General features: G+C 41.9%; 1 protein-coding gene and 1 non-coding gene across 3 annotated transcripts in view; one reads left to right on the top strand and one right to left on the bottom strand.

Moving 5' to 3' along the window:
* LOC148890005 (vitamin D3 receptor B) overlaps positions 1 to 23,872 on the bottom strand; it is a 33,540-nt gene extending 9,668 nt beyond the window's left edge. The window contains exons 1-9 of one of the 2 annotated variants that reach the window (XM_089009759.1): positions 23,770 to 23,872; positions 23,023 to 23,096; positions 9,270 to 9,417; positions 7,801 to 7,931; positions 5,839 to 6,035; positions 4,931 to 5,030; positions 4,038 to 4,218; positions 1,023 to 1,174; positions 593 to 709 (exon numbers count right to left, since the gene is read on the bottom strand). In XM_089009759.1, coding sequence (XP_088865885.1) covers positions 593 to 709; positions 1,023 to 1,174; positions 4,038 to 4,218; positions 4,931 to 5,030; positions 5,839 to 6,035; positions 7,801 to 7,931; positions 9,270 to 9,415 — 1,024 coding nt within the window. In that variant the 5' untranslated portion in view covers positions 9,416 to 9,417; positions 23,023 to 23,096; positions 23,770 to 23,872. Of the gene's footprint in view, positions 1 to 592; positions 710 to 1,022; positions 1,175 to 4,037; positions 4,219 to 4,930; positions 5,031 to 5,838; positions 6,036 to 7,800; positions 7,932 to 9,269; positions 9,418 to 23,022; positions 23,097 to 23,765 lie in introns of both variants that reach the window. The other variant, XM_089009760.1, reaches the window with a different exon arrangement.
* Positions 23,873 to 26,229: 2,357 nt separating this feature from the next.
* trnaq-uug (transfer RNA glutamine (anticodon UUG)) lies at positions 26,230 to 26,301 on the top strand. The gene has a single exon. It is a non-coding gene; the product is annotated as a tRNA-Gln (tRNA).
* The last annotated feature ends 720 nt before the right edge of the window (positions 26,302 to 27,021 follow it).

Genomic DNA, 27,021 nt, shown 5'->3' with positions numbered 1-27,021 from the left:
TTAAAATAGCTCAGTAGAAGTCATTTGAAGCCATTTTACAAATTATGGATACAACTTGTCCGGAGACGTCGGTTGTCATTTAATACATAGCCACAACTTTGTTTCCCTGGCAGTAGGTTTTGGAAAGAATCATTTTCATCCCATCTTCAGTGTTCTTGCTAAAGAAAACTTTTCTGCCAAACTTTCAAAGTATCAGGCTCCATACTTTGGTCCCTCAATTTGGTGAAGTCGTGGGCAATTTTTAGAAAAAAAAAAAAGGTTTCGAATAGACAAATGTCAAACGGCTCAACTGTGGTTTCCTCTGACTACTTTTTCCCAAAGTCCTCCCAGTCATTAAAATGTTCACTATGCAAACTTAAGGCAAGCCTGGACGTATACTTTGAGAGTAGGGAGATCTTGTGGGCACTTCAAAACTGCTGTCCATCAGGGTGCCGTGCATATCTGACATTTCTGATTTTGTTTTGTTCAAATTGAGTAAAAATCATTCTGTATACTTTTGAAGCTGTCAAATGTAATTTTTTGGGGGGTTAAAGTACTCTTTTTCCTCGGGAAGTTACACAAAAAAGCATTTAAGGCAAGCAAGGTGGAGTACCTGGAGAAAGTAAGCAGATAGCCATCAGCAGTACGTGTTCCTCCTCGTGCAGGCTGAGCTTCTTGAGGCCCACCTGGAACTTAACCAGCGGCTCCAGCAGCTCCAGAGTGTGGCCCGCTATAGTAAAAACGCAACAGATGTCACATAGCAGGTGGTGATTGCGCAATCCGGTGAGATTTACCGCAGCACCATTCCTATTTCACAAGAAGTACAAAAATGATAATAATAAGAGCTGCAAAGGTATCAAAGTACAGATAAGTCCCATTTTGTTTTTATTGTTCATATTCTACATGTTGATGCATGTCAATAGACATATTATTCATGCCAGCAGATCTAGAACAGTCCCACATGTAATAAAAAGAGCCATCAGGAGGACAAAAAAAAAACATTGTGTGGCATCGAGTCTACACATGGCAGTATTTAGACTGACCTTTGGTGACATCGCTGATCTGGTATTTAAAGTCGGGCGCACCGCAGCTCCAGGACATGTCTTCCAGGTTGAAGCTCTGATTTGAGCGCAGCATGATCACCTCAATGGCGCTCGACTTGAGCAAGGCGATCTGATCCTCTGCAGTTAGCTCTCTGCAGGCGAGGAAGCTAATAGGTTAGCATTTGCCACACAGCAGCTCATAGCCGAAATTACCGTATTTTCCGCACCTATAAGCATTTCATTTTCATAGAATCTTTACAGCGAGCCTTATATTGAGATTCACCTTAAATATGGATCAATATTCTGATTTCTGGGAGTATTTAAAATGTTCTGTCAAGTACTTTGTTACGACTGCGGTTGGAAAAACTATTAAAATTCAGCTGTATTGAATTGTGTTGTATTCTAATTAGCACAGCTCCATCTAGTGGATGCATAATGTAACCACATCCACTATTGTAGCTTCTATTCCATGCACCCTATAATGCGGTGCACCCTATATGTCAAAACAGTTCAAAGGGACCATTCGTTCAAGGTTTGACTCATACACCGAAGCGCCTTATAGTGCAGAAAATCCGATACAAATACAGTAACTGATAAAATGTCACACGATATTTTAACGATTCATATGCATCATATTTCATGCTAACTAATGCCTAATGAATCGAAACTATTTCACTTGCAAGCCATCACTTGTTTATTGTAGAAGAGGGAAGAAACATGGAGACGTTGAGCATTATGAACAAACTTTAGCAAGGCTCGTGAATGTGTCAAGCAATAGAAATAGTATGTGGATTTAGGACAAACCCTTGACTCTTGAGTGAGGGTCCGGCCTTTAGCGAGAAAAAGTATCGGCGAAACAAACATTCCCGAGGTAATCCAACCACATCCATCACTTGCGGCCAATGGCAATGACAGCTTTCACGAAATACAGGCCCCGGCTCGTTTTAGCACCGACTTGATGGACCCAAGATGTGACGCATTTCTTCCAAGTAGGGTTTGTAACATGCGACAAAAGGATGATTGATGGGATTTTCTTCAATCATCGTTACAGTCCATGAATCATTGAATATCATGAGCTTATATAAAATTAACTTGTTGCAAAGGAGAGCGAATTGGATTACTTTTGGGGGAAAAAATGGCACTTCATTATATAATATAATGACATTTTTTTTTCATCATGTGGAAGTCATCAACTTGTAAGGAAGAAAAAGAAAAATTTGCCGCACAGATCAAGACGTGAACTTAAAGGACAACCGACGTCACTTTTTTTGTTTCCTAACTGACATCAGAAAAACGTTTTATAGCATCTAAAATACTGCAAAAAATTGAGCATTTTCAGAAAGTCCCGCCCCCAGTTCCTGACGTCACGCCAAGACGTCTTGCAGTGCTGGAGAATCAAAACAATGGCTTCAGATTGGGAGAATATGCTTTCTTGTTACACATCCAGTTATGAATATGATTCAAATAGTTCTGAAGAGGAAAGAATACATGTTTGCAATCCATTAAATAATTTATTCCGTGCCATTTTGAGGCAACATTGGGGGGAAATGTCTCACCCAAAAAGAGGCAAAAAATGGCCACCGAGCTCCTGTGAGGAATAAATCAGCCCATTTCCACAGGCTGATAAATTCCTTACATAGAGCTTGGACACCCTCTTCTGGCTCTTCCTGGTGCAACACGAGGTTTTCAGACCAAACGAACATTGACGTGATGGAAGGACTGCTACAATGTGTCCTTTTTTTGTAAGGGGCGTTCCTTCAGTGACGTCATGTACGGACTCGTCACCAAATCAAAAACAAGACTTCCGGAATAATCAGCACAAATCTTAAAATGTAAAATATAGCTATATGCGGTGGAATCTTTGTAAAATACGCTCAGTAGAAGTCATTTGAAGCCATTTTACAAATTATGGACACAACTTGTCCGGAGACGTTGGTTGTCCTTTAAAATAGCCAGCGGTGCCAGTCATCCGATTGTTTTATAATGTGCTGGCCATTACTCGGATGTGATTTTATTTTTCCATTCCCTTCAATAAAGTGCTCCAAATTTTCCCTGTTGGTGAGTCAGTTGGATTATAAAATACAAGTACTGGCTATAGCAACGGGGATTCAGTAAAATTTAGTGCAGATCCTTCCAGAGACTGCTGGAAAAAAACATTTCAACCAAAAACAAACAACAACTGGCTCTAGGTTTTCAGTACATAATGTATTAAGAACTGCATTTAAATACATGCTGGTTTTCAGTCGCATTGGGAACCTCTGACAGAATCTGTCATAAGATACTAGTTGACTTTGACGTTTACTTTTCAGGGGCCCACCCTCACACCCCCACCAGTCATTGGAAACAACAAAGTGAATTGCTTACTTCGGGGAAAGGAGCTCTTACATCACAAAACCCGTATTACCTGTTAAGGCAGTGTTTTAGTTCTGTAGCATTTGTAAGAGTGCTGTTAAATTCATGACATGACGACATAAAAAGTAGTCTTACCAAGAATTACTCATGTAAGAGTTTGTCAATATTTTATGAGAAATGTTGGATGTTCTTAGGAAGACAAAGCTGTTTTTTTTAAATGTTTTTTTTGGTAATCCTTAAGGGTGATGTTGATTGAACGTAAGGCATGGGATGTTGTGCCTCTTTTCTCGTCGCTTCTGCTACACTTCAAGTTCACTTAGTCACTTGAAGAATATTGCTTATATGCCTACGGGGCCGTGGAAGATTCGTGTGTGATCATGTGGTAGTATTTCATTGGTCGGATCGGCCAAATTGTGCCGTGGCGGCACCCGAGGCGGCTTTTCGACAAACCAAAACAAAATAGATGGCACAAGCAATAAGACACATAAAAATATGAGGAGCGGGTATACTGAAGCCTAATAGTAAAATGGTACAAAATGTAAATAACTATTATATGTTAGCAAGCTAGCAAGCTAGATAGCTAGAAAGCTAGAACGCTAGATAGATAGCTATCAAGCTAGCTATCTAGCTATCTATTTTTTCTATTGCAGATCGAAGACGTACCTGAATCCCGGGATCATTTTGGCAAAGCCAATAACCTTCTGAATGCTGTAGGACACCAGGTCGGCCAGGTGGGGCAGCATGGAGAAGCTGGAGGCTTCTTCTTCGCTGGAATCGGGGCTACTGCCCTGTTCTTGATACATCATCATCAAGTTGTTTAAGTTCATTTTGGTGTCGACCGATTCTGCAGGCCAAAAACAAAATATATATACAGTAAAGTCTCGTTATATCGATATTCAAGGGAGTCCGAAAAAATATCGATATAACCGGGACTATCGATATATCCGATATCGATATAACGAGACTTTACTGTAGTAATGTACGTCTCTGATAAATAAAAATATTTCAAGCTAAGCGAACGGACAGTCGAACTCGTCTAACCGCGAAATCAAAGGGGATGAAAGCTTGGATGGCAGCCTCGAGAACACGTGAAGCCCTTCAACATCAGCGGGGTTATTTTCAGTCATTTGTCGGCGCTGCGTGGAGGCCGTGCGACCGTGCCTCTCACCGTGGGCGCCGCATTAGTGACAGATGCATTAATGAACTCATGTTTATAGGCGGGCGTCAAGCGTCTGCGGGTGTGCGAGGCCTTCAAACGATCTCCTTTGCATTCTCAGTAAGGCAGTACAAACAAATTATATAAGCCAATGATATAAGAGGGAAAATAAATAGCTGGCTGCAGTCAATTCTCAATACTGCTCTTTTTCCAAACGGATTCTGTCATGGCCCGTACGTACGAGCGCAGGCCCACATGTTCTTCTGATTTATGTAACTTTTTTTTTTTAAACATAACATTTGCTTCTAAAGGCAACCGTACTGGGAAGCTCTCTTTGACTTATTACACCCAGCGGCCAATGTTGATCTTGAGGGACGTTTTCATCGAGCGAGCAGCTCACCCGGAGAGTGACTGAAGGAATCGGAGGAGGCGTCCGACAGAGAGTGGAGGGAAGCGGCTCGGCTGGCGCTACGTGTCACTGGCCCCTCGCGCACGGGAGGCTGCATGTGGAGAGAGAGAGAGCAGAATATCAGCATTAAAAAAATCGGAGAAGTTGAGTCCAATGTAACGTGACGATCCATGTTTATTTTCGATCACGGGTCCGTTGGAGACACTTAGGGTGTTGACAACTGTAAACAATATTGAGTTTTAGGACTACTTCAACATTGATTACTGCGTTAGAATACTTAGACTCTCTTCTTTCACCAGAAAAAAAATGAGTTAATTCCTAAATAATATGGGTCTGGAGTTATATGAGCTTGAAATGAGGGAAATGAATAAATTTCTCCACTGTGAGACTAACAAAGGTAAATCCAATTCAATCCTATCCAAAGTGAAATACAACAAAGAGATGAAGCGCTACACCAAATCACCACTCTTCCTTGCTTTACGGCGGTGCCAACGTTCAAAGTAACACAAAAATGAATAAATACATAACATTAAAAAAATATATAAAAATGGTGAGCCAGTGAGCCAGTTTGTGCGGCGGGGTGATAATATATGCTCGCTTACCAATGTACGATTTTTGTGGGGGATGTTTTTTTTTTTTTTAGGATTTTGCCCTTGTTCATGTTTTCCATTCAAATAGTTATAATAATACATTTAATTTCTAAGCGCCTTTCAAAACTCTCAAGGACATGATAATACTGGCTTGACAATTGTGTTCGAGATACGCCATGCAGCCTACAAATCGCCGCAGCCCCGTCACTACGGGAACACATCCCTGTCGTGAACAGGCTGTGACATGGTGACAATGTCGCGACTAAAATGTTCCCCAATTGCTGATGGATTGCGGATTGGGACACAAACCCGAAAGCGGCAAAAGTCAGAGTAGGAGTCGTCGAAGGTTTTGTGGTGCGCCTCCACCAGTGTGGCAATGACTTGACTCTGTTCGTCTGTGAGCCGAGGTCGCCGCGCCTCTCGCTCCGCTTCGCGTTGGGCCTCTTCGTCCTTTCGCCGTTGAATAAGGTCCTTCTTCCTCTGCACTTCCTCGTCTGTCAGGATAACTGCGGCGATGGGGGGTAGAGGGGTAGAGAAACAGTCGATCATTTATATGCAATTATATAATATCCCCCACCCCAGATAGCCAACAGTTACGGCCTCATTTATAGCTATAGAAAGGTCCTCCTCGTGTCTTTTACATAATGTATATTACATCGCAGTGACAGCTATGTCAATAGAGTTGTGGGCGGGGGGTGGTGTTGTTGTTCTCCGGAAGAAGAGAATGGGAGGGGACCAGTCCACACGGAGACCCCTGCTGCACTGAACAACTGAGAACATTGTCTTTGTTTCTGTGGGCTCCTTGTTGTTCAGACCACTGAATTAGCTCACAGAGAGAGCGAGAGTGGGCGAGCTGGGCCGTCAATAACATGCCGCTGTTTTGTTTTTTGGGGAGAGCAGGGGGGGACAACAACACAGAGGTAAAGGCCCATATGCACAATCGCAGTTCTGCCCACTGCTAATAACCTGAGCTGCAACTGGGAGGTTTCTGGATAAAAGTGGCGAGTGAAAAATGTGTTGGTACGGAGGAGACAAACAAAGTTCCATTTCCTTGTATTTACACAAACACAACATATAATCAAAGAAAGAAATAAAAACAAACACAACAAATTAATAAATAGACAAACAGGCAAATAAATAAATAAATAGTTGTAGTGGTAGTAAATAAATACAAACAAACAAATAAATAGACAAATAATTAAAAAGATAATTAAATAACTATAGTGGTAGTGGTGGTAGTAGTACTAGTAGTAAATAAATAAATTAGACAAGTGGGCAAATAAATACATACATATATACGTACGTACGTACGCACGCACGCACGCACACGCACACACACACACACGCACACACACGCACACGCACACACACACACACACACATACATACATACATACATACATACATACATACACACACACACACACACACACACACACACACACATACATACCATATCTTCCAGCGCACCCAAAAGCCTTGATTTTCTTCAAAATATGACCCTGCGCCTCATCCGCAGGTGCGAAATATTGAGCCACAATGAGTATATATGAGATTTGGAAAACTTTTGTCATTATACAGTATATGGAATTTTTTTTGAAAATAAACCATTCATTGGGGGTGCCTTATACTCCGGTGAGCCTTATACATCAGAAAATACGGTAAAATACATCAATTAATAGATGAATGAATGAACGGAAAGAAGAGGCCCCGACAGATTGTGCAGAACAGCAGGTGTTTGAACCTCAGCTGGAGAATAATTAGTCTTTACAACGTGGGCTGACTCCGCTAGTTCAAACATGTCAACATTCTAATGGGGGCAAAAACCCGGCGATACTTAACCCAAGTCCAAATATTAGGTAATATTTGAAAACAAAAAAAGCCACCTCATGACCCCCCCAAACACCTTCTGGTCCACTTTGATACCAAAGAGTAGTAGTAGTAGTAAAGTAAACACTTTTTTCCAAGTTTGGATTTTAAAATTTGGAATTACATGTCGCATTTCAATGATATTTATCATTGATTTTGATACTTTTTACATCTGTTTGATCGTCTTGAGTCAAGTTTATGTTTCATTTAAAAATGAAGCGTGAATGAAGGAGGGACCAAACCACGACTGAATCAACCACAAAAATAAATACGTAAAAATGCAAAAGTGTCGCTGTTCCACAATCGACACTTTTGCTATTGAGGACTTCTGCCTTGTAAGGAATTTATTTGTATCTTTTATCAAAGGTGTATGCAACTATCCGGGACGGCCGTCATACTTACACTCTTTCATCATGCCAATGTCTACACAGCGTTTGAGCCGGCATGCCTGGCAGTGGCGCCTGTTGTCCTTAGTGATGGTGCAACTGCCGTTAAAGGGACACGTGAAGGAGGCCTTACGCTTCATGCTGCGCCTGAATGGAGAAAAAAAAAAAAACAATTTTGGGGCTGTTATTCAACAAACTGCTCTCAGGTGACATCAATGTCATGTGATTTAACGCTCTGGGAAAATATGAACTGTGCTTGTCTAAACATGTTTGACAAAAAAAGAGCATAACTGACAAGGTGATCATCAATCATTGCCTTTTGACTTTCAAATTGAAAACAGCACCAACGGATGGATGGATAGCAAGAAATGTACAAGTAGCTCCTAAGTGTTGCCAGAGGGTGATGCAAAGTGTCAACGTGCTTATGGCGAGGGATTTTTTTTTTTTTGCATATTTTTTTGTACCAGAACATGGGGCTGAAAACATCCATGTGCAGTATGAATTGCTTCAACAGTAGGAATTGAGCCCTATACCAGAGATAGATAGAGATAGAGAGAGAGAGGATAGAGAGAGCGAGACAGTGTTTTTATGTTGTGAATGTTAAAAATAGTGAAAATAAAATAGATTATAGTGAAGTTTTATATTATTTTACAAATGACCTGCTCTATTATTACATGTGTAGAGAGTTTGTGCTGTAAAAAAGTTACAATGATTTTTAAAAAGTTGTTTTCAAGACTTAATCAAATCAAAAACATTCACTTTAATCAAATCAAAAACATTTACATTGATTCTAATGCAAAATGCTGTTTCGGTTTTCAAACAAAAGGGTTTTCAAACATGTTTCTGGAACGGATTATAGTCAAAAACCAAGGTTTGACTGTATAAGGCGCACTGGATTATAAGGCGCATTTTGTGTGGAAAATACGATCATTGTTAATTGTTCATCCAAACTACCAACACAGACTCATATGAGCAAAGAGAACAGGGACTGTTTGACACCTCCATTTTAGGTATCTCATCCCGCACACAAAAAGTTATGCTGCAAAATATTTTCATTATTTAAAAAAGGCAATTATTTACTGTACTTGCCAGCCCAGAAATATTAGTATAAATAAGCTCGACTTGCTGCTTGGTATTAGTGTGCACACAGGGTGTACATCAATGTTGTTTTGAATGTGTTGTTATGTAACTGAACCGTGCGTGTGTGTGTGTGTGTGTGTGTGTGTGTGTGTGTGTGTGTGTGTGTGTGTGTGTGTGTGTGTGTGTGTGTGTGTGTGTGTGTGTGTGTGTGTGTGTGTGTGAACAAGACATGAACAAGACCCGTGCATTCCCACTACGTATGTGAAGTAATTTCTGCTTTTCAGCGGGACGATAAAGCGTTGCACATAGTACACGCGAGGCACATGGACCCGACTATGCGGACCATGTGATCCCATTTATATCAACACAGCATCATCGGTCGTCGTCGTCCATGCGTTTGTGTACCTGAAAAAGCCTTTGCAGCCCTCGCAGGTCATGGCGTTGAAATGAAAGCCGGTGGCTTTGTCACCGCACACGCCGCAGATTCGTGGCACGTTCCTGTCAAATTCATCAGGGGCCAAGGACGATGTACTCACAACGGTGGACTCCATTACTGAATGACAGAGGGAGAGATCGGAAGAGAAAGGTGAAAAAGTGAAGAAAAGATATCCCCCTAAAAAAATCTCTTTTTTTTTCTCCACAATGTGGCATAGTAAAATTTTGCCCAAATAACATCAAGAGAATAAAGGTGTGAAATTGTGAGTGTCTAAGCCCTCACAAAATATAAATGCAACACTCTCAGACTAGCAGTGAGTAGTACATCTCCATTTACCTTCAATGTATTATTCATCAGACAACCCCATTAAATATTTGTTTAAAAAAAACAGTGGCTGATGATCAAATGATTTTTTTCCCCGAAAAAAAATGTTTGCACAGTGAGAAAAAAAAACTGCTCATGTTGACAATACTGTAAAATGGCTGGAATATTTTATTTATTTATTCAGTGTCTTGTTTGGGCAGCTAATGAGTAACTTCCTAAATATTCATCAGTTCTTGAAGAACATTTGCCTGTGGTCTGTTTTTATAAGTTGGTTTGACATAGGTTTGTGTTACATTTGTCATTGTAAGCCAGGTTGTGTCAACACGAGGAAAAACTTCCAAAATGTACATTTGTTTTCCTCCAGTGCGTGGGCATCGATTTCAGTAAATAGCTTTGTGAAGGGGACAAAAAAGGCATGTCACCACGAGGCCAGCATCCTCAGAAACAAATGCGCACTGTCCGTTCTACAAAGAGCCTTTCTTACTGTTTTCTTTGCTTCTAGTGCCTAGTGAGAGTTGGCCGGATGGCGGAAGGAAATGATGAGTAAAAAGAAAGGAGTGAAAGCAAACTAGACACAAACCTCACCAAAGTCACAAATGGACTGCAGTGGGCCAAATATTTTAAAAGTTTGGACCAGTTGCTTCATCCATCCATCCAGTCGTTTTTCTGAACCACTTTATCCTCACAAGAGGAGCGAGGTGACCTGGAGCCTATCCCAGTTGTCTTCTGGCAGTAGGCAGGGACACCCTGAACCGGTTACAAGCCAATCGCAGGGCACACAGCGACAAACAACCATTTACATACACACTCATTGAGACAATTTGAAGAGTTCAAACAGCCTGCCATGTATGTTTTTGGAACGTGGATGGGGAGACCAAAGTACCTGTAGAAAACACACATAGGCTGGCACTGGAATCGAACTCGGTTCCGCTGCATTGTCAAGTTGATGCACTAACCACTAGATCACCAAATCGCTTTATGATTGACATATCGGAGACTTTCTTCTTGTGACACACCCATGTCGACAATTTGTCAATCTAAGCGTAACAAGACCGCTTTGCTTATCCAGGCGCGTGGCTAAAGTTGCTTGTGGGCGTATTCCAGCATCACAAGTTTAAGAAAATGAAGAAACAAAAACCATTGTTTTTGTTTGTCACAGTGCGATGAGTGAGAAAGTCGCAGCTTCACATTGCCTCAGTGACACGCAAATATTTGTCAGTGGGAAGGAGAAAAAATACCCAACAGAACCACAATGACAATCGACTACTGACAAACTGTTGATGGAAAAAGCCTGTTTGGCCTGCTGAAAACATGAGCTCAGGTCGGTTAATGGTGAGAAAACACAAATTGGACTTTCTACTTCTACAAGGAGGAAAGCAGACGCGGTGGTTTAATGTAGCGAAACAAATTCCGTTTTGTTCGGTTCATGCCGACATAGTGGCATACTCCTCTTATTTTAACTACTTCACTAAAAGTGTGTGTTATTCTCCCAACCGCCCATTCACTCGCTGGTTTTAAGAACAAATGTCAACAGAAGGCGGCGGTAATACAATAGCTCACCTTGCAGAGATTTTCGGCCATCTTTTCACAGCGTGGTATGTCTCTTAAAACTTGGGCAAATAAAATAAAATAACACAGCTAAATGTCAATCATAAGGTTTATCAAAACCCATATAAAGATCGGCAGGTTGTGCATCACTTTAGCATGAACACTGGCAACGCACGAATGGCAATTGCAGTAGTTGTTGTGACTGCAAAGCTGGCGTAGCTATAAATACATAAATACACAAATAAATACATAAATAAAAAACAACAAATAAATACAGTAAAGTCTCGATATATCGATATTCAAGGGAGTCCGAAAAAATATCGATATAACCGGGACTATCGATATATCCGACCCTGTTTGCATCCGATATCGATATAACGAGACTTTACTGTAAATAAATAAAAAAAAAAACAAATATACACTGACAAATAAGTATGCAAATAAAGAAATAATGTATGACATCATCTTTAACTCATTCACTGCCATTGCCGAATTTACTCGGGAATTGAAAATATGACGTGGAGCGCCATCCCGATTCCGGATGTCGATAAAGTGCTGGTCAGACCTCTGACAATGTTTTGCCCTCCCACAAGGAGGCAGCATTTTCCTTTTGTACAGCCGCCCCCATTTCAAGCTCATATAACTCCAGACCCATATAACTTGGGAATTAACTCTTGTTTTCCAATGAAAGAAGAGAGTCTAAGGTTTCTTACGATGTATTGAATGTTTATGTAGTCCTAAAACTCAATATTTTGTGGGTCCTGCAATTTGAGTGATAATGACAAAACCCTGGCACTGCAATGTACACCATTTTTGCACGTCTGCCAGTGAATGCTAATTCATTCACTTTAAATTAACTGGGATGTTGTGGACTATTATTTCGAAGCCACTGCTTGGAAGCTTGGATCTGAATACATCTGCCAGGAGACGCTGTGCCATACTTCATATCTTTGTAAAAGTAGGTCAATTCACTTCCCCATACATTTCATATATCTTTTTATTTTTTTTCACCCCAAACTATTCCAAATTGCCCCAACAGACCCCTACGGGTTATGGCCAACTGGCGGTCTCCATGCTGATTAAGGCAAAATGAGTTGTTTTTTAAAAACACCACGGGGGTGCACTGCTTCAAACAATACATGGATCGTATAGACTCTGTCGCTAAACGGAAATAGTTCATCTTTCTACATTATAAATAAAATCACATGCAAGTCAGCTACTCCCAGCAGGCACACTCATCATTCACTTTCCAATATCACTGACCAATGAGTGAAATCCGCCTTGTGTGGTGCCATTGAACCTTGACGGGTCATTACGCTCAATGCACGTTTGTATTGAGAGGGGCTCTAAATAATTCATCAGGTTATTTGACCAGATCTGTACTCATTCCAGTTTCACGCAACGCAATACAACAAACAGCTTGAAGCGATGGTTTTACCACTCGTGAATAATATGCATTGTGTTCCTGAGTATCGGCAGCATCAATCACACTCGCGTTAAGAATAAGCGGCACGGTCACAGAGGGATTTGTTTGTGCGCTGCCAGGTATGTTTTTCTTTTTTTTTTCCCCACCGGCTGCTTGGCTTATACAAGCACGTCACCTACTGAATGATTTATCCGATGTTCTGTACTGTCTGTGGGAGTATTTGTTTGTCGCTTGGACACAAATAATGTTACAAACACAAAACAGATAGACAGCAAGATGGCTGGATAGCTATAGAATTAGATAGCTAGTTAGCTATATAGCTAGGTAGATAGATAGATAAGCCAAATAGCAAATAAGCACAGTAGTAAATAAATAAATAGGTAAATGAATAAAGAAATAAATACAGTAAAGTCTCGTTATATCGATAGTACTGCTTATTACGATACTATTTCTATGAACGCAAGGAGAAAATTTACATGCTGCAGGATCGGATATATCGATAGTCCGGTTATATCGATATTTTTTCCGACTCCCGAAAATATCGATATAACGAGACTTTACTGTATATAAATAAACGCATAAATAAATATATTAAATTACAAATAAATAAACATAAACAAACAGGCATGTAGTTTTACTGGTGCATTGCAGCAAAACAACAACTTGATCAGTACAAATTGTAAACGCTTTGTTACAGTTTAAGATGTTATTAAAGCGCTATATAAGTGAGACGAAATGACTAAGGGACTTTGTTTTGTTGATGACTTTTGGTGTACAGTATTTGCTTTGATTATTAATGTGATTTTTGGGGGAAATGCATTGTAAATCTCGCTGGCTATATATGAGCTATCTAGCTAGCTACCTAGCTATTTGCTATATAGTAGCTGTCTAGCTGGCTATATCGCTGGCAATATATTGGCTATCTAGCTAGCTATTAGCAATCAATCTGGCTGGCTAGCTATATGTTAGCTAGCTTTCTATCTATTTGAGTTACTTCGTACTTCCGGGTTGAGTAAACGCTGGCGCCTGTGTGTGCCGCTGCTCACCCACAGAAAAAATTATCCTGTGACTGTAAAGTGACCTTGAGAGCTGTGAAAGGCACTTGAAATAAAATGTACTCTTATTATTATTCGACTGAAAGACTATTGACAAAAATAAAGATGACACAAAGGTAACAAAACGAGTTTACACAAACACAAAAAAAAGGTATTATTATCTTCATAACGTCTGTGTAAGCTCTCAGTCGTACAGGAGTGGTCCATCGATGAGAAGGTTTCTTCAGCCGTCATCTGTACAAATGTCTCTGTTCTTCATAACCAATTAACTGTGACAGCTCCCAACGTGAAAAAAAGAATACAAAAAAAAAAGATTTTTGCGGTTTCATAACGCTTTGACAGTTTGACAATATGCGGAACGCTTTCGCAGTCGACTGGCACCTATCCAACCTACTACCACAAGAAGGTAAATTCCAATCGCTTTGCCGTCACAACAACAAATGAAGAAGACGATGTCAAAGAATACCAAAGAGGGCACAGGCGGTAAGCACCCAAAACCTCACAACAGAGCCGGCCGGGGAGCCAACACGCGGTCCCGTGAAGTGGACCCACATGACAAGTACGAGCGGGTGTTATCTTACGCCAGCTGAACATTTACGACCGCTGTACCGTGCAGAGAGTCTGTCAAATGCTCTTCACTCTTCAAAGTTGCGGTTGAACTTAATGCGTTCGCTTACCCAAAACCCTGGTCAGAGTGTATGATTGATTTCATAGCTCTTTCCCCTCAAGTGACCCATTCTATACCAAAACCAGCACTGAAATGTGCCAGAGAACATATGACAAATATTTATAGTCATCTTTAAAACTGAGGCACGCCTTAGACCACTTTTTTGCCTTGGGGGGTTGCCACGGACAACCGTTCATAACGGAGTTTCGACACAATCAAGTTACAATCGGGCGTCTCCTTTTCCTCGCGAATAGCCGTTTGGCGCAGTCGTGGATGCACGGCATCAATCCACGGCAAAGCGGTAGGAGTGAGGGATTTATGCGAGAAGCAGGCCAGAGATGAGAGACGTGGAGGAGTGAGGGAGGCTGAGGGGAGGTGAGCAGGAGCGACAACGGTACACGCTGTCATGATCTGGTTGGCGACCAACGGGGGGCGCTGTCGGCCCCGCCTGCACCTGCACAGGTGCTGGTCATCCCGATCAGATTGGCGACCAGCGGGTAGCGACGTCAGCCCTGCCGGCAGCCTCGCAGGTGCTGGTCGTTTTAATTAATGACACTTAAAAGGACACCGGGCACGATCATCCGGTGCCGATTCATTGTTTGTTTGCTGCTTGGTTGCAGCATGCATCGTGTACAACCTTGGCGGGCTTTTACTTTTGGTCTTCTTTTGCTACTTTGTATTTTTTTCCATTCAGATCATTTTGATGTTTTACCTGACTTTATTTTAATACAATTTGTCAAACAACCTCCTGCTCCCTCCTGCCTGCTTTTTGGGATCCGAACCCGTCATCACCACCTCGCAAAACCGTGACACACGCAGATCCAGCAAATGAAGGAAGGAGTGACCTCTTTGTGACTTTCTGGCTAGTGTCGCAAAAAAGTGTAGGTGATCTATCTGCAGCTAGAAAGGGAGGACTAGGATTAAGCGCCGGCGTGGATCAGACAAGACATCAACACAAAAATGTCTGCTTTCGAAATCTAAAAAGCAAGCTAAATATACACGTTCATGGGACACTTGAATTACAGGCTAAAAATAAAAGTGTCTCATCCCTGTTGGCTCCTCATCTTGGGAAGCATCAAGGGGAAAAAGTGATTGCGTTTGCTTGGTGGAGTCCCATTTTCATACAAAACCCGATTAAAAAAAAAAGCACTGCTGTGAGTTGATGTGTTTAAATTTTGTCATCTGTCCTAAACCGACAGATGAGGGACATTCGTCAACTGTGGGGAAAAAAATTAATCAATAAAGGAAACCAACCCATCAGGGCAAAACAAATGCTGTTCCTCAATTTACATTCTTGTCCGTTGCTTACGTTCCGTTCTTAAGTGACAACATGCCCTAATTACTGGGTGTGCCCATTTCATTTAATAAACGCTGCATCTTAAATATGTAGATGCCTCCGTCCTCGATTGCTGATGGGTAATATGCCACAAACTGGTGGATGGGGGCGGGTGCGAACGCTGGAAGGAAAAAAGAAAAAAGAAGGCTATGCTTTGTCTTTTTGAGGAGAACCAGAATTTTCTCAGCTTTGAAAGGACAAATTAGCTGAACCGGTAGAATTATTTGATTTTTGGATATTACATCTCAAATAAATAATTTCTCTCGTGAAACTAACCATTCATCTTCACAAAAATTGATCAATCGACCGTAATTTGTCGCGGTTTCATTGTGTCTGGTTTTTTTTCTGTTCCAGAAAGGCTTTGGGTGAATTTGTTGCAGGCTGTTGTGCGGATTTCAGGCTGCTTGCTTCGCTTGCATTTGCCATTCCAGATGAGCACGCTCAGCACTTGTGATATGAATGAGAGATTTGAATATTTTGCAAGACTACCTTTACAATATTCGTTTTAAGGTCAAAATTTTGTCTTGTGAACATTTTTGGGAAAAACCAGGCTACTCATGCGTAGGCAGAGAGGCACTACGGCATTTAAATAACCCGATGTAACCGGTGACAAAAGGCCGTTATGACGCATGTACGTCATTTCCCGCTTGTTATTTTAGACCTTTAATAAAACACATTATATTCATGTCATTCACCATCGGAATAAAGCAGTCGCTTTTCTCCACAATCCAAAATGGTGCTTTTGATATTCGTCTCTGAGCTCAGACATGATTGTTTACCTCGAATGGACTTAAACATCTGTATGTGAGTGAATAATCACACCGCATGGGTAATGTGCTAAAGTTAAGATCGCCACGCCAATGACAGCAAGAATAAAAGTACTTCAAAGAACCAAGATTCCATGCGGAGAACAAACCCATACGTCCCTCCAAGGTTGTAACACAATATCGCTTACATAAGGCAATATGTGGGTAGGAAGAGGTAACCCAGGGGCCTTTACCGGGTTTTGACAATTTCGAATAAGAGTCCATTCGGGTATGTGTGCTTTTACAGACTGTCGATACTTATTAAGGTCGTTATTGACGGCACGTAAACGTCGTTAATTTGGACGTGACCATGCTGCCATTCTCCGTTTAAAAGTATATTTGCGCACTCTTGAGGCCTTGCTGCTGATTTCAGCGTGGCGTTTGTGTCCAAAACACGGCAGGAACGGTGGGTCAAGCCAAAGCTATAACCGTCATTGCAAATCTGGCTGTCAGCACATTACTGAATGTGAAAAGAAAATAACTGAATGTTTCTATATCAATCAAATGTATTTCCAATAGAATGATTCGCTTCGTCTCTGTGTTATGAAGTAATATCAGAGTAGAAACGAAATGTTGGCCATGCTAGCTTGCTACGTGTCCGCCATGGAGGCATGTCTAGTTTATTTATGTCATATCTGATTGAAATACTGGAAAATATTTTTGTCAAACGTGGGATAAGTCATGGCATTATCAAGTACCCGTACTCAAATATACATGATTACATCTGGGCAGGAAAGTGGCACCTGCAATAGCACCTGAACTGTGTCAATACGTCTTCCATTTTCAGGCGCGTATCCTATACAGGTACCCTTTTCTCTTGGGTTTCAAATACAGGCCAGGGGTATATGCGGGGGAATTAGCTGCGTGTCCAAGAAGCAGTCGAGGTTACGGTGGTTGTGTTCATAGCGGTAAGCTTTGAAAGAGTAGTCACTGATCTGGTTTTGTCTTTCAATGTGTTTGATGTGGTTTGGGTGAACTACGTGATGAGCATCACAAGAGCGGAACTCTTCTAAAAAAAAATGGAAGAGTAGAACAAAGACTAACAAGCCTACAGGTATGCTGTACATACTGTATGTATTTTCAAATCTTCAGTACATAACTTTCAAAAGGCCATTTTAACTCACTTGTACTCTGGCATTTGACTCAGCATGATTACGACTTGATCTTAGTTTTACTCCCTGATGCTTTCTATTATCTTTGTCACTACTTTATTTCATGTATATGACAGTTGTCCATGTTAAGCGCTATATAAATCAATATGTATTGTATTGTCCAATGGCGGTCAAACGTAATTTCTTCAATTCGACAAGACCGCAACAATGTATTTGTTTTTAGCAACCACATGGCGATGCATATTAAACGATCTCACTGACTATACCTGCCTACTATGTCGCCCGTGGGATGCGTTCCTAACCCCTTGATAGAAGTAGCACCCCACCGCAATTCGCCCCCACGCGATAAGGATGCCAGCGGTACAGGGTGAATATTCCAGAATCTGAATAGATTCTGTCCACGCCTGGTGCATTCACCTTCAGCCAAGCACGTGCATGGCCATCACAATGACATCAGTAATTGAAGTCTCAATGCCAATTCACCATGGCAACAGAGAGAAACGCGTCAAGGTATTATTCTCCCCCCCCCCCCCCCCCCCAACAAAACGGAGATGCTAACACGGACGGACGGGCGCGTCGTGACTAAGAAAATATATTGTTAAAAAATTGAATATTAACGCCGAGACATTGCACGACAGCAAAATGGCGTCCGGAGGATGCCAATGTCAGTGTGAAATTTGACAAAGTGACGAAAACATTTAACCGTGAACCAAATCCTGGCTCTTTCACTCATTCACTGCCAATGAAAAGCATGATGTGGAGTGCCATTCCCATTTGGTTTTTTTCCGTGGGGGTGGTGCAGATGAAGCGCTGGTCAGATCTCTCCCACGAGGGGGCAGCATTTTCCTTTAGTACAGCTGCCCCATTTCATGCTCAGATAACTCCAGACCCATATAACTTAGGAATTGACTCTTTTTTTACTGGTGAAAGAAGAGAGTATAAGGTTTCTTACGCTGTTGAATGTTTATGTAGTCCTAAATGTCAATATTCTGAGGGTCCTGCAATTTGAGTGAAAATGACAAAAACCTTGGCACTAGAGTGGACACATTTTTGCACATCGTCTGGCAGTAAATGAGTTCAGTGAAAAGGGTCCGTGGTGAATAACGTCCGATTTTCGTGTAGGTGCAATCCAGTGTTGCCAAAGAGTATTTGAAAGCAGTTTAAAATGAAATTGAAAGACACAAGGTATATTTTGCTTGGCCGCGATTGGACCTCGGCCAGTTTTTTCTCTCGCTAAGTGACTTTCAGCATTTGATGAACAACCCCCCGAAGTGCAGAGAGTTGTTTTGGACATGAATACAACTCATAATCACAAGACTTTTGATTAAGTAGCTCAGCAAGCTGGGCTGAAAGTATTGAGCGAGCTCTTAGCGTCTTTGCCTGCCATTAAATTAGATTCATCTCAGTCTGAGTGGCAATGTGTCTATTATAAGTTCATAAAACATAAAATATGAGTGCAGATGAATGCATTTGCAGATCAGCCACTTGCATTTCTGACTGAGGAATTCCACTTTGATTTTTTTTTACAGGTGTGTGTGCTCAGCGATGAATGGTGACGTCGCAATTGAAAAAAAAAAACACTGCTTTTATGCAATATGCTCTCCACCACCACACCAAAAACCAAAATGGGCACCCAATGCAAAGCTTGCGTCGACGTCAGCACAAATTTACAGCTGGAGTGATTTAAGATATATGGCGAAAAATCAATTCAATGGTGTATTAGTGCGCGAGCAACAAACAGGGAGGTGACCGATGAATTTTGAGTTGCCTCGTGGAAAGCACCCACACACAAGGAGACCACAGCTGGAGAACCACCCATCAAAGTGAACAAATTGGACTAGCATCCAGTCGATTGATAAGGAAGCGCAAGACGAGGGAAAGCAGCAACGATGTGGATAAAGTGGACGAGCCACGCAATTGGTAAAGAGACTGTGGAAGATGGAGGAGGGTAAGGTGGTAAATTCAAAAATGAAAACTCGAGAATTCCGGCATCACAGCCCAAGAATGTCAGCAATGAACGTTGAGACCACATCCGAACACGCGAGTCAAAGCCAGAAGTTCACCCGGACCTAAAAGAGGAGTGAAAATAGGAAATAAAGCTGTGGAAAGAGGCCCTCCTTCTGACAGTCTAATGAGCATTCTCCATGTCTATGTCACGTGAACCATACCACCGCAAATGGTCCTAAGAGTGTTACATGTGAACAAAAAAAGTCCTCTAAATAAGGGGTGAATTGGAGAAGAAAAAAAGAACATCAAGGAAAAAATAAGGGAGGAAAATGTGGAGCGAAAGAGAGAAAGAAGGGAGAAAAACAGGTTGAAATGTGTTTGCGCATACCTCGGACGGGTCATTGCGAGTACAGAAGATACATAAAACAAATCAGATCTGGAACGACCCGGGTTACTCAGAAGGGGGCCACAATGGAAACATATGGGCTTTTCGTCACATGTTACAGCACAGCCGTTTCTGTGAGAAAAAAAAAACACACACACAAGGAGCGGGGGCAGGATAACGTGGGCGACAAACGTAAATACTTAGAATGACAAAAGTTCATGCTTAGAATCTCCGCGGCGGGAAAGCACACATATGAAGCAGAAGAATTGGTGCAAAAAAACGACAACAACGACGTCGATAAAGAGGTTTGCAATGTGGCAAAACAACTGGTGGAGCCGACTAGTCCAGTCCTGTCCCTTCTCTTCCTTCTCCCATACGCCCTCCCCTCTGCGGGTCTATCTCGTGCCCCCCCCCACTCCACCCGCAATCACAGGGAGTATGTTACAAAAGCAGTAACAGCACATGACAAGGTGACCTGTGCCCCACACAGGATGGGCTAAACTGGGGTGGAAGCGGGTGGCTAGGGAAAGGGGTGGGGAGGTCCCGCGTTTAGCTCTATGGTCACTCGCTCCCCTACCCAGGCCCCTGCTGCTGGCCAGCAAAACGGAGAGAGTTAGTGACGGCGGGCCTGGCCCTTAAGCTGGGCCCCTTGCTGGACTCTAGAGAAGAGCGAAATGCAAGGAGAAGCCCACCCAAACGCACAAACACACATCAAGAATCCTGTTTATGTCTGTGCTGAATTTGACACGGAACGCAGATTCTCAAGCACAGGCGGTCATACAAGGGGATGTTACCTGGACAGAACTGGACGGGCGACAAATTCGAGCCCATGTTATGTAACCATTAGAAATGGTCTGTAAAAATGACAATAATTTGGAAATGAGGCCCAAATGGGGTTGGGCGGATGAAATATTTACGACAGAGAGGGCGGGACAGAATAAAAGACGATTGGGATGCACGTGCCCATTAGGCTGCTCGGGGACAAAAAGCAATTATTTTAGTAACAAGAATCGTGATTTCTGCATTTCTTGATTGATATGCCTTCCTTTGCGCCACTGAAATTATACACCATAAAAATGTCATCCAAAATCAAATTTTCGGATTATCATATCCAAGTAAATTCAAAATATGGTTTCCTTGTACAATCAAACACGTGCGTTTGAACTCTTCATCGTTCATTTATATTACTCCATTTGCCCATTGCGGCTTGGAATTGAAGCGGATTTACGTGGGACAGGAGATGTGAGACAATCTCTTTTGTCAATGAACGCTACAGCTTCGTGTTTGCTTTGAACATTTAGCTTGTAGCAGACGTACACATTTCACCATGATGTCCCTAATCCACTGGTGAAAAGGACACTTTGATGCTCTCCTCTTTCATCAATAACTGCTTCATACAACAAAGAAGGTGCAGAAAGTGCTTACGATTGAATAACTGTGTCTTTTGTGTTGTCATTATTAGTTGTTTTTTTTACTTCAAAATGGAGCCGCGAGACTGGCTGCCTTTACAGCAGCTCCTAGATTTTGTTTTCCTACTTATTCTTTTCCTGTTTCTCTTCCTTTCATAACTCTTCTACTGTGAAATAGGAATTTTTCCAATGTGAGACAAATAAAGGTTAAACCATCATAATCATCATTAAAAGATCCAGAACAGGATTTTAATACACAGAATACCGTTTTTAGACTCTCGGGCAACGGGAAAAAAAATCATTTTCACTGGATGAATTCAACAACAGAAATTTTATCATGGAAATATCAAACTGCATGAGATGTGCCAAACGCGCTCCCTTCCAAGAAGTACTCCTTTCTGCTCGAGTTGCTCTCAATCTCCAACAAACATAACCCGCGCGACGTGTTTGACCTAGAAACGCTCGGCCACAGGAGTTAACCGAGGACCTGCGCAGACATCCAAGAGAACTTCCCACTTCATTAGTTACAAAGGCATATGTGGCATGTACATACAAGTGGCTCTTAACGGCTCAGTACAACGGCCTCTTTCACTCTGTATGTTGCATGTGAGGAGGAAGCCAGCAATTAATACGGTCACGAACGGAGGGAAGGGGAGGGTATCTTCCTGTATGGGTACCTAATGGACTGTACCATCCCTACCACACACTAACACACATGCACACACATCATGATCATCATCGTCATAAACAGCATGACTCAACACCTTTGAATCAACGGAATCCTTTTTGTGAGATCACTTCAGAGGATTCAAAGTGGTTTGCAACGTGTGACGAGGAGAGAAGAAAAATACAAATCGGCATATGTACTTCCCTTCAAAACTAATACTGGTTTGTCATGTGAATTCAATGCAGAACATATTCCCGTGTTGATTGAAACAGCTTTATGGTCGGAAAGGGAGAAGCCGGTCATTAATTTTCCACACTCAGGAAATGAAGCAGCCAATATCAAAAAAGAATGTGTAGAAGACTAAGAAAGGTGCACAAATTGTCAGAAATAAAGCATATTCAATGGAAGGGAGCTATAGGTACAATTAGTTCCTGATGTGGAGGATTATAATAATGGAGATATTTTTTTAGGTGGTGATGCCATTTTGACACAATAATATAATAAAGTGGCTCAGTGCTATGTGACTAAGTAAGCGGGATGCTTGGATGTCTAAACAAATTGAAAAAAAATGAATGCATGTCTACACACAACAATATTCCAAGAAACTATTAATTAAGTAATTGATCCACCTCCCACCCCCATCAAGGAAATGCAGTCAAATGCCACTGTGATGATTAGGTATTAATATATTAACACGGTATAGGATATCCATCAGCCACAACAGACAGCGTAATGAATGACCATGTAGGGAATTGTTTAAAGAATTTAGCAGCTATTTGCAAAACACACTTTAAATATGGCTGCCTTGAAAGTCTGTTGCAAGCACAATATTTCTTCCAAATGTCCATTTTACTTGGAGGCTTATTCCCGTTTAATATAAGTATGTAAATGTGACATTACATTACAGAAGTAATCGGACCTTCTGGGGTTTTTTTTTTTCGACCAGTGGTGGGCATTTTCACAGCAGAGAAAAATAATCAGTGAGCACCACTGCATATGATGTGAGCAGCTTTTGCTTATGTGTAATAGAAATGGCTCACCTGAGGATTTGGCATGCCCTTGAACACTGGCTGAGACTTGAAAGCTTTCCTCCGTTTATCCCAAGATGTTAATCCTGTCCAACGGAAAAGCAAAAAGGCATGTGGCAAGTCAGTGAAGGGGGCCTTAACCCTCGGACCTGACCTACAATTGCAGTTTTACGTAACGGAGGAATAGTATCAACCCCAAACACAACACGCGTGGCGTTAATCATCACACGCTGTCATCCGAAGTTGCGCAACGTTATAGATGCATCGACAAGTTTACGAGACCCGAGAGGCGTCGGAAATGAAGATTTCGTAAGGAAGAACCGTTTCAATAAGTCACAATCTGGACTTTTGCGCGTTCACTCTTGTGCAATGCGAGTTTTTACACCGAAACATCTGAACTCAACTTTCCCCGAATAACGCCCGAGTTGCCTTTGATCTTCTTCACGCGCCGTCGTCGTGCGCGTCCACTCCCACGTTGAGCTGGATCGTTTCTAAAACTGGCGAGACGGCGGTGTTTGGCTCATCTCATGAATGTGGAAAGAAGTCGTCCGCCCTTCCAGACGTCGGGCTCGCACACACGCGGCGGCGACACTGTTAGTGGCTAACACTTAGCGTGGTTAGCAGGCTAGCTTTAACCCTCAAGCGCGGAACAACTTCGAACAGGTTGTTTAGCCGAGCAACGACCGGGCATGTCAAACACTGAACGGGAAAGAATAAAACACAGACGCTCTAACAGTCGTAAAATAAATCCACACCTACTGTAGTACGACGACATATATCCTTGGGTCTTCAGTAACCAAATAGATGGCCATTACTTTTTGTTATGCATCGCCTCCACCTCGAAGCCTCAACTGGGAAGAGGGATTTCCTCCCCGCCCACATACTCTACGCAGCCAATCGCAAGCGATGTCAGCGGATCGGCCCTGGTCTCGTTGGCAACAGTTTTGCATAGCTATGCGCTGATTGGTCCACCTTGGTGTCTGTCGCATAAACATCCAGCCCTTGAAACAGGGGTGTGTCGTGACGTCAGAGGTAACGAAGAAGTAAACAAATTTGACCGCGTGAGCTTAAAGCGCCATAGTTTTGCCCCCAATGTGTCCGTGTGCGTGCGTGAGCGTAAAGCACGGTGGAGACCCCGGTGGGGGGGATTACCGCGACGCTATTATCAACGATGTCCTGTCTCGACTGGCGCAGATTGTTCAATTTAGGCAATGTGTTTCTCTGCACACATGGAGTCTTTGTTTACGAAGCGACGGGTGTTGAGTATGTGAAATGAATATATAATTGTAGCCCAGACCCTGGTCGAATGTTAAAATCGCGCCATTAGAAGATGCATATGCTCAACCCTGTTTTTTTTCATGCCTCGCCTTATTGTTTGACATCCTCAGAATGTGTGCGGTCAGGCGTGAGGAGACGAGGGGTGTGTCTACGCTGCAGTGCACTGGTAGGCTGCAAGGCGATGCCGCCGTTCTGAGCAGTGTGTCGCCTTACACTTACTATGCAAAGGACATCGTGTGCCCTGAAAATAGATGACTTAACAACGCCGATTGATAATATTGATATTTTGTCGCGCTTTCCTTGACTAAATATCGAATCCGCTGGGCCTTCACGCTTCACTTGTTCGCATGGCGTTTTTACGTCCAGCGTCGTATTACCCATTGAAGCATTCTGCGTGGCTGGACAAATCGCGTGTTTGCATGCGCGTGCGAGTGTGGTGTTTCGACCAGTGGAGGGGGCCTGTGTGAAGGTCAGGGGTGTGTCTGTAATAAAAACACAGTAAAGGGGGATAGATAGGAAGGAGAGAGTGAAAGAGGGAGTTGGGCCCCCATCCGGATTCTGATATCCTCTTCCAACCCAAAATTGTTTTTGGACTCCAGCTGTAGGCCTAGTCAAAACTGGAGCTGCAAATTCCACGAGTTTAAAAGCTTCATCCACACATTTCCCTGAAATCCGCTCCACACATATTTGCCCACTTATACATATCTTACATGGTGGTGTACAACTGTTGAAATTGAAATTGAGCTGCGAATTGGGCATTTTCAGAAAGTCCCGCCCCGAGTTCGTGACGTCTCGCCAATCATAAATAATTCCAGTTGCCACTATCGCAGTTACTCTTGGATGTTTTCATGAAGAAAACAGTTTCCACTTTTGTGTCCTAAAAACATTATTTAATGCTATTCCCGAAGTTGGAAACTTAAATGCACATGTACAAAACACAACTTTCTAAATTTGTTGTTATGCAACTGTGGTGTAATGTAAAGAGAGATGCTGACTGGGATTTTTTCAAACACAGGCCAAGAAACTCTATACTGCACACCGGAGTTCAAATGTTTACCTCCAGAGGCCCAAGCACAGCTGCAAGATGTAGTTGGCTGAGAAGCCCATCACGGAAGCGCCCTCTGGTTCCCACCTGTGGGAGAATCAAGGAGACTGTTAATTATCTTTTGAGTTGGACAAGATGATTAATTTTGGATTGCGGTGCAACCTCGTTTCAAACCCTAATTTGAAACCCTAATCCTTATTTCGAATCCATCCTTGAAGCTGTAACCCTAGTTTGAAACAACATGGACAGAACATGGGCAGAACTTTTCTTCACCAAATGCCCATTGATTCTTCCACATGCCAATTTGTCTTCCACTGTGGGGATGTGCCCTCTGTATGCCTCTCCAGTGTGACTTACGCATTTGCACAAAACAACCTATTTGCAGCAACGGAGGGTAGAACTCGGATAATAATTACATGGCATATATTACAACTAGCATACTTTACGTGCAGTTTTTATTTCCGTATTTCGATTTGCGTGGTCTTGTGTGCTTTTTGCAATTTATCATATTAATGTCGATTCATCCATCTATCTATCTATCTTTTTTTACCTACACATTCAACTACCTGGCTGTCATTTTTATTTTCAATCGTAAAATCGACACGTTTGGATCCCATAACCAACAAGGTAACAAGACTACTCATTTGTCATGTTACGTTCGGTCATTTAATTTTCGGCTCATTTCACATTCGACGTCGCGACGCTTTTTTTTACCTGCGGCTAACTTGTCTGTTAGCATCTCACGGTGTCGTTAGCTTGATGGAGGTTTCTGAAAAGACTCGATTTGGGGGTACAAGAATCGTTAATTCGTCCACTTGTACTACTGAACTACTTTCACGGCGAGTGTGAGTTCGGAAATTGTTAAATACGGCCAGAATCGGTGGGAAAACCACTTCGGTCCCGTGGTGTAATGGTTAGCACTCTGGACTTTGAATCCAGCGATCCGAGTTCAAATCTCGGCGGGACCTCATCCTTTTATGTCGTAGTAAGTATGTACATTATCTGTAATTTGCCAGTGAAATCATAAATGGTATTTTCAGATTCAAAAATGTGGATAGCATGAATGACAACCTTACGTGACAGCGAATATACTTTCAAATGCCACCACAGTGCACCAATAATTACTGAGAGAATCACAGAGTAAAGGTCATTTTTTTACTCTCCCGTTTGACAATGTCCTTCTATTAAAAAAAAAAACTTTAAAACGCATTGACATTATTAAAATTCATTTTGCGTTGTCTTCTTTTAAATAAAACAAATGTTTTTCTCTGCATTTTTCAAAATGACCTCAACATTTTGTACAATTGTGAATATATATACAGTATATACATACAGTATATCACGTGCGAACTAATATAGAATGTAGTTTTTTTTAATCACATAATTGTTTGTCTTCAAGTGTGATTGTGTGTATACATGTTTGTTGAGCCCTGTTCCCATGAAAAAGAGAAAATGAATACATATAACCCACACGCAATACAAAGTTTTACAAATTAAAGTTTCAATAAAGATGACATGAAAATTATATACTGACTAGTATCTTTTTCATTGTCCAATACTATGGGTGTATGATTTTTTTTGGATAGTGCTTATCTTCATCAGAATCGTGGAAGAGTGCGCGCCTGTCCAATCTGGTGAGGTGGGATGCACCTGTTTGCAGATCTGAAATATACAATATTTAAGATAAT

Source organism: Hippocampus bargibanti, linkage group LG12, assembly GCF_051943395.1.
Source record: "Hippocampus bargibanti isolate YZ-2025 linkage group LG12, ASM5194339v1, whole genome shotgun sequence".
NCBI lineage: Eukaryota > Metazoa > Chordata > Actinopteri > Syngnathiformes > Syngnathidae > Hippocampus > Hippocampus bargibanti.
This window is presented reverse-complemented; position numbering and strand designations above follow the sequence as displayed.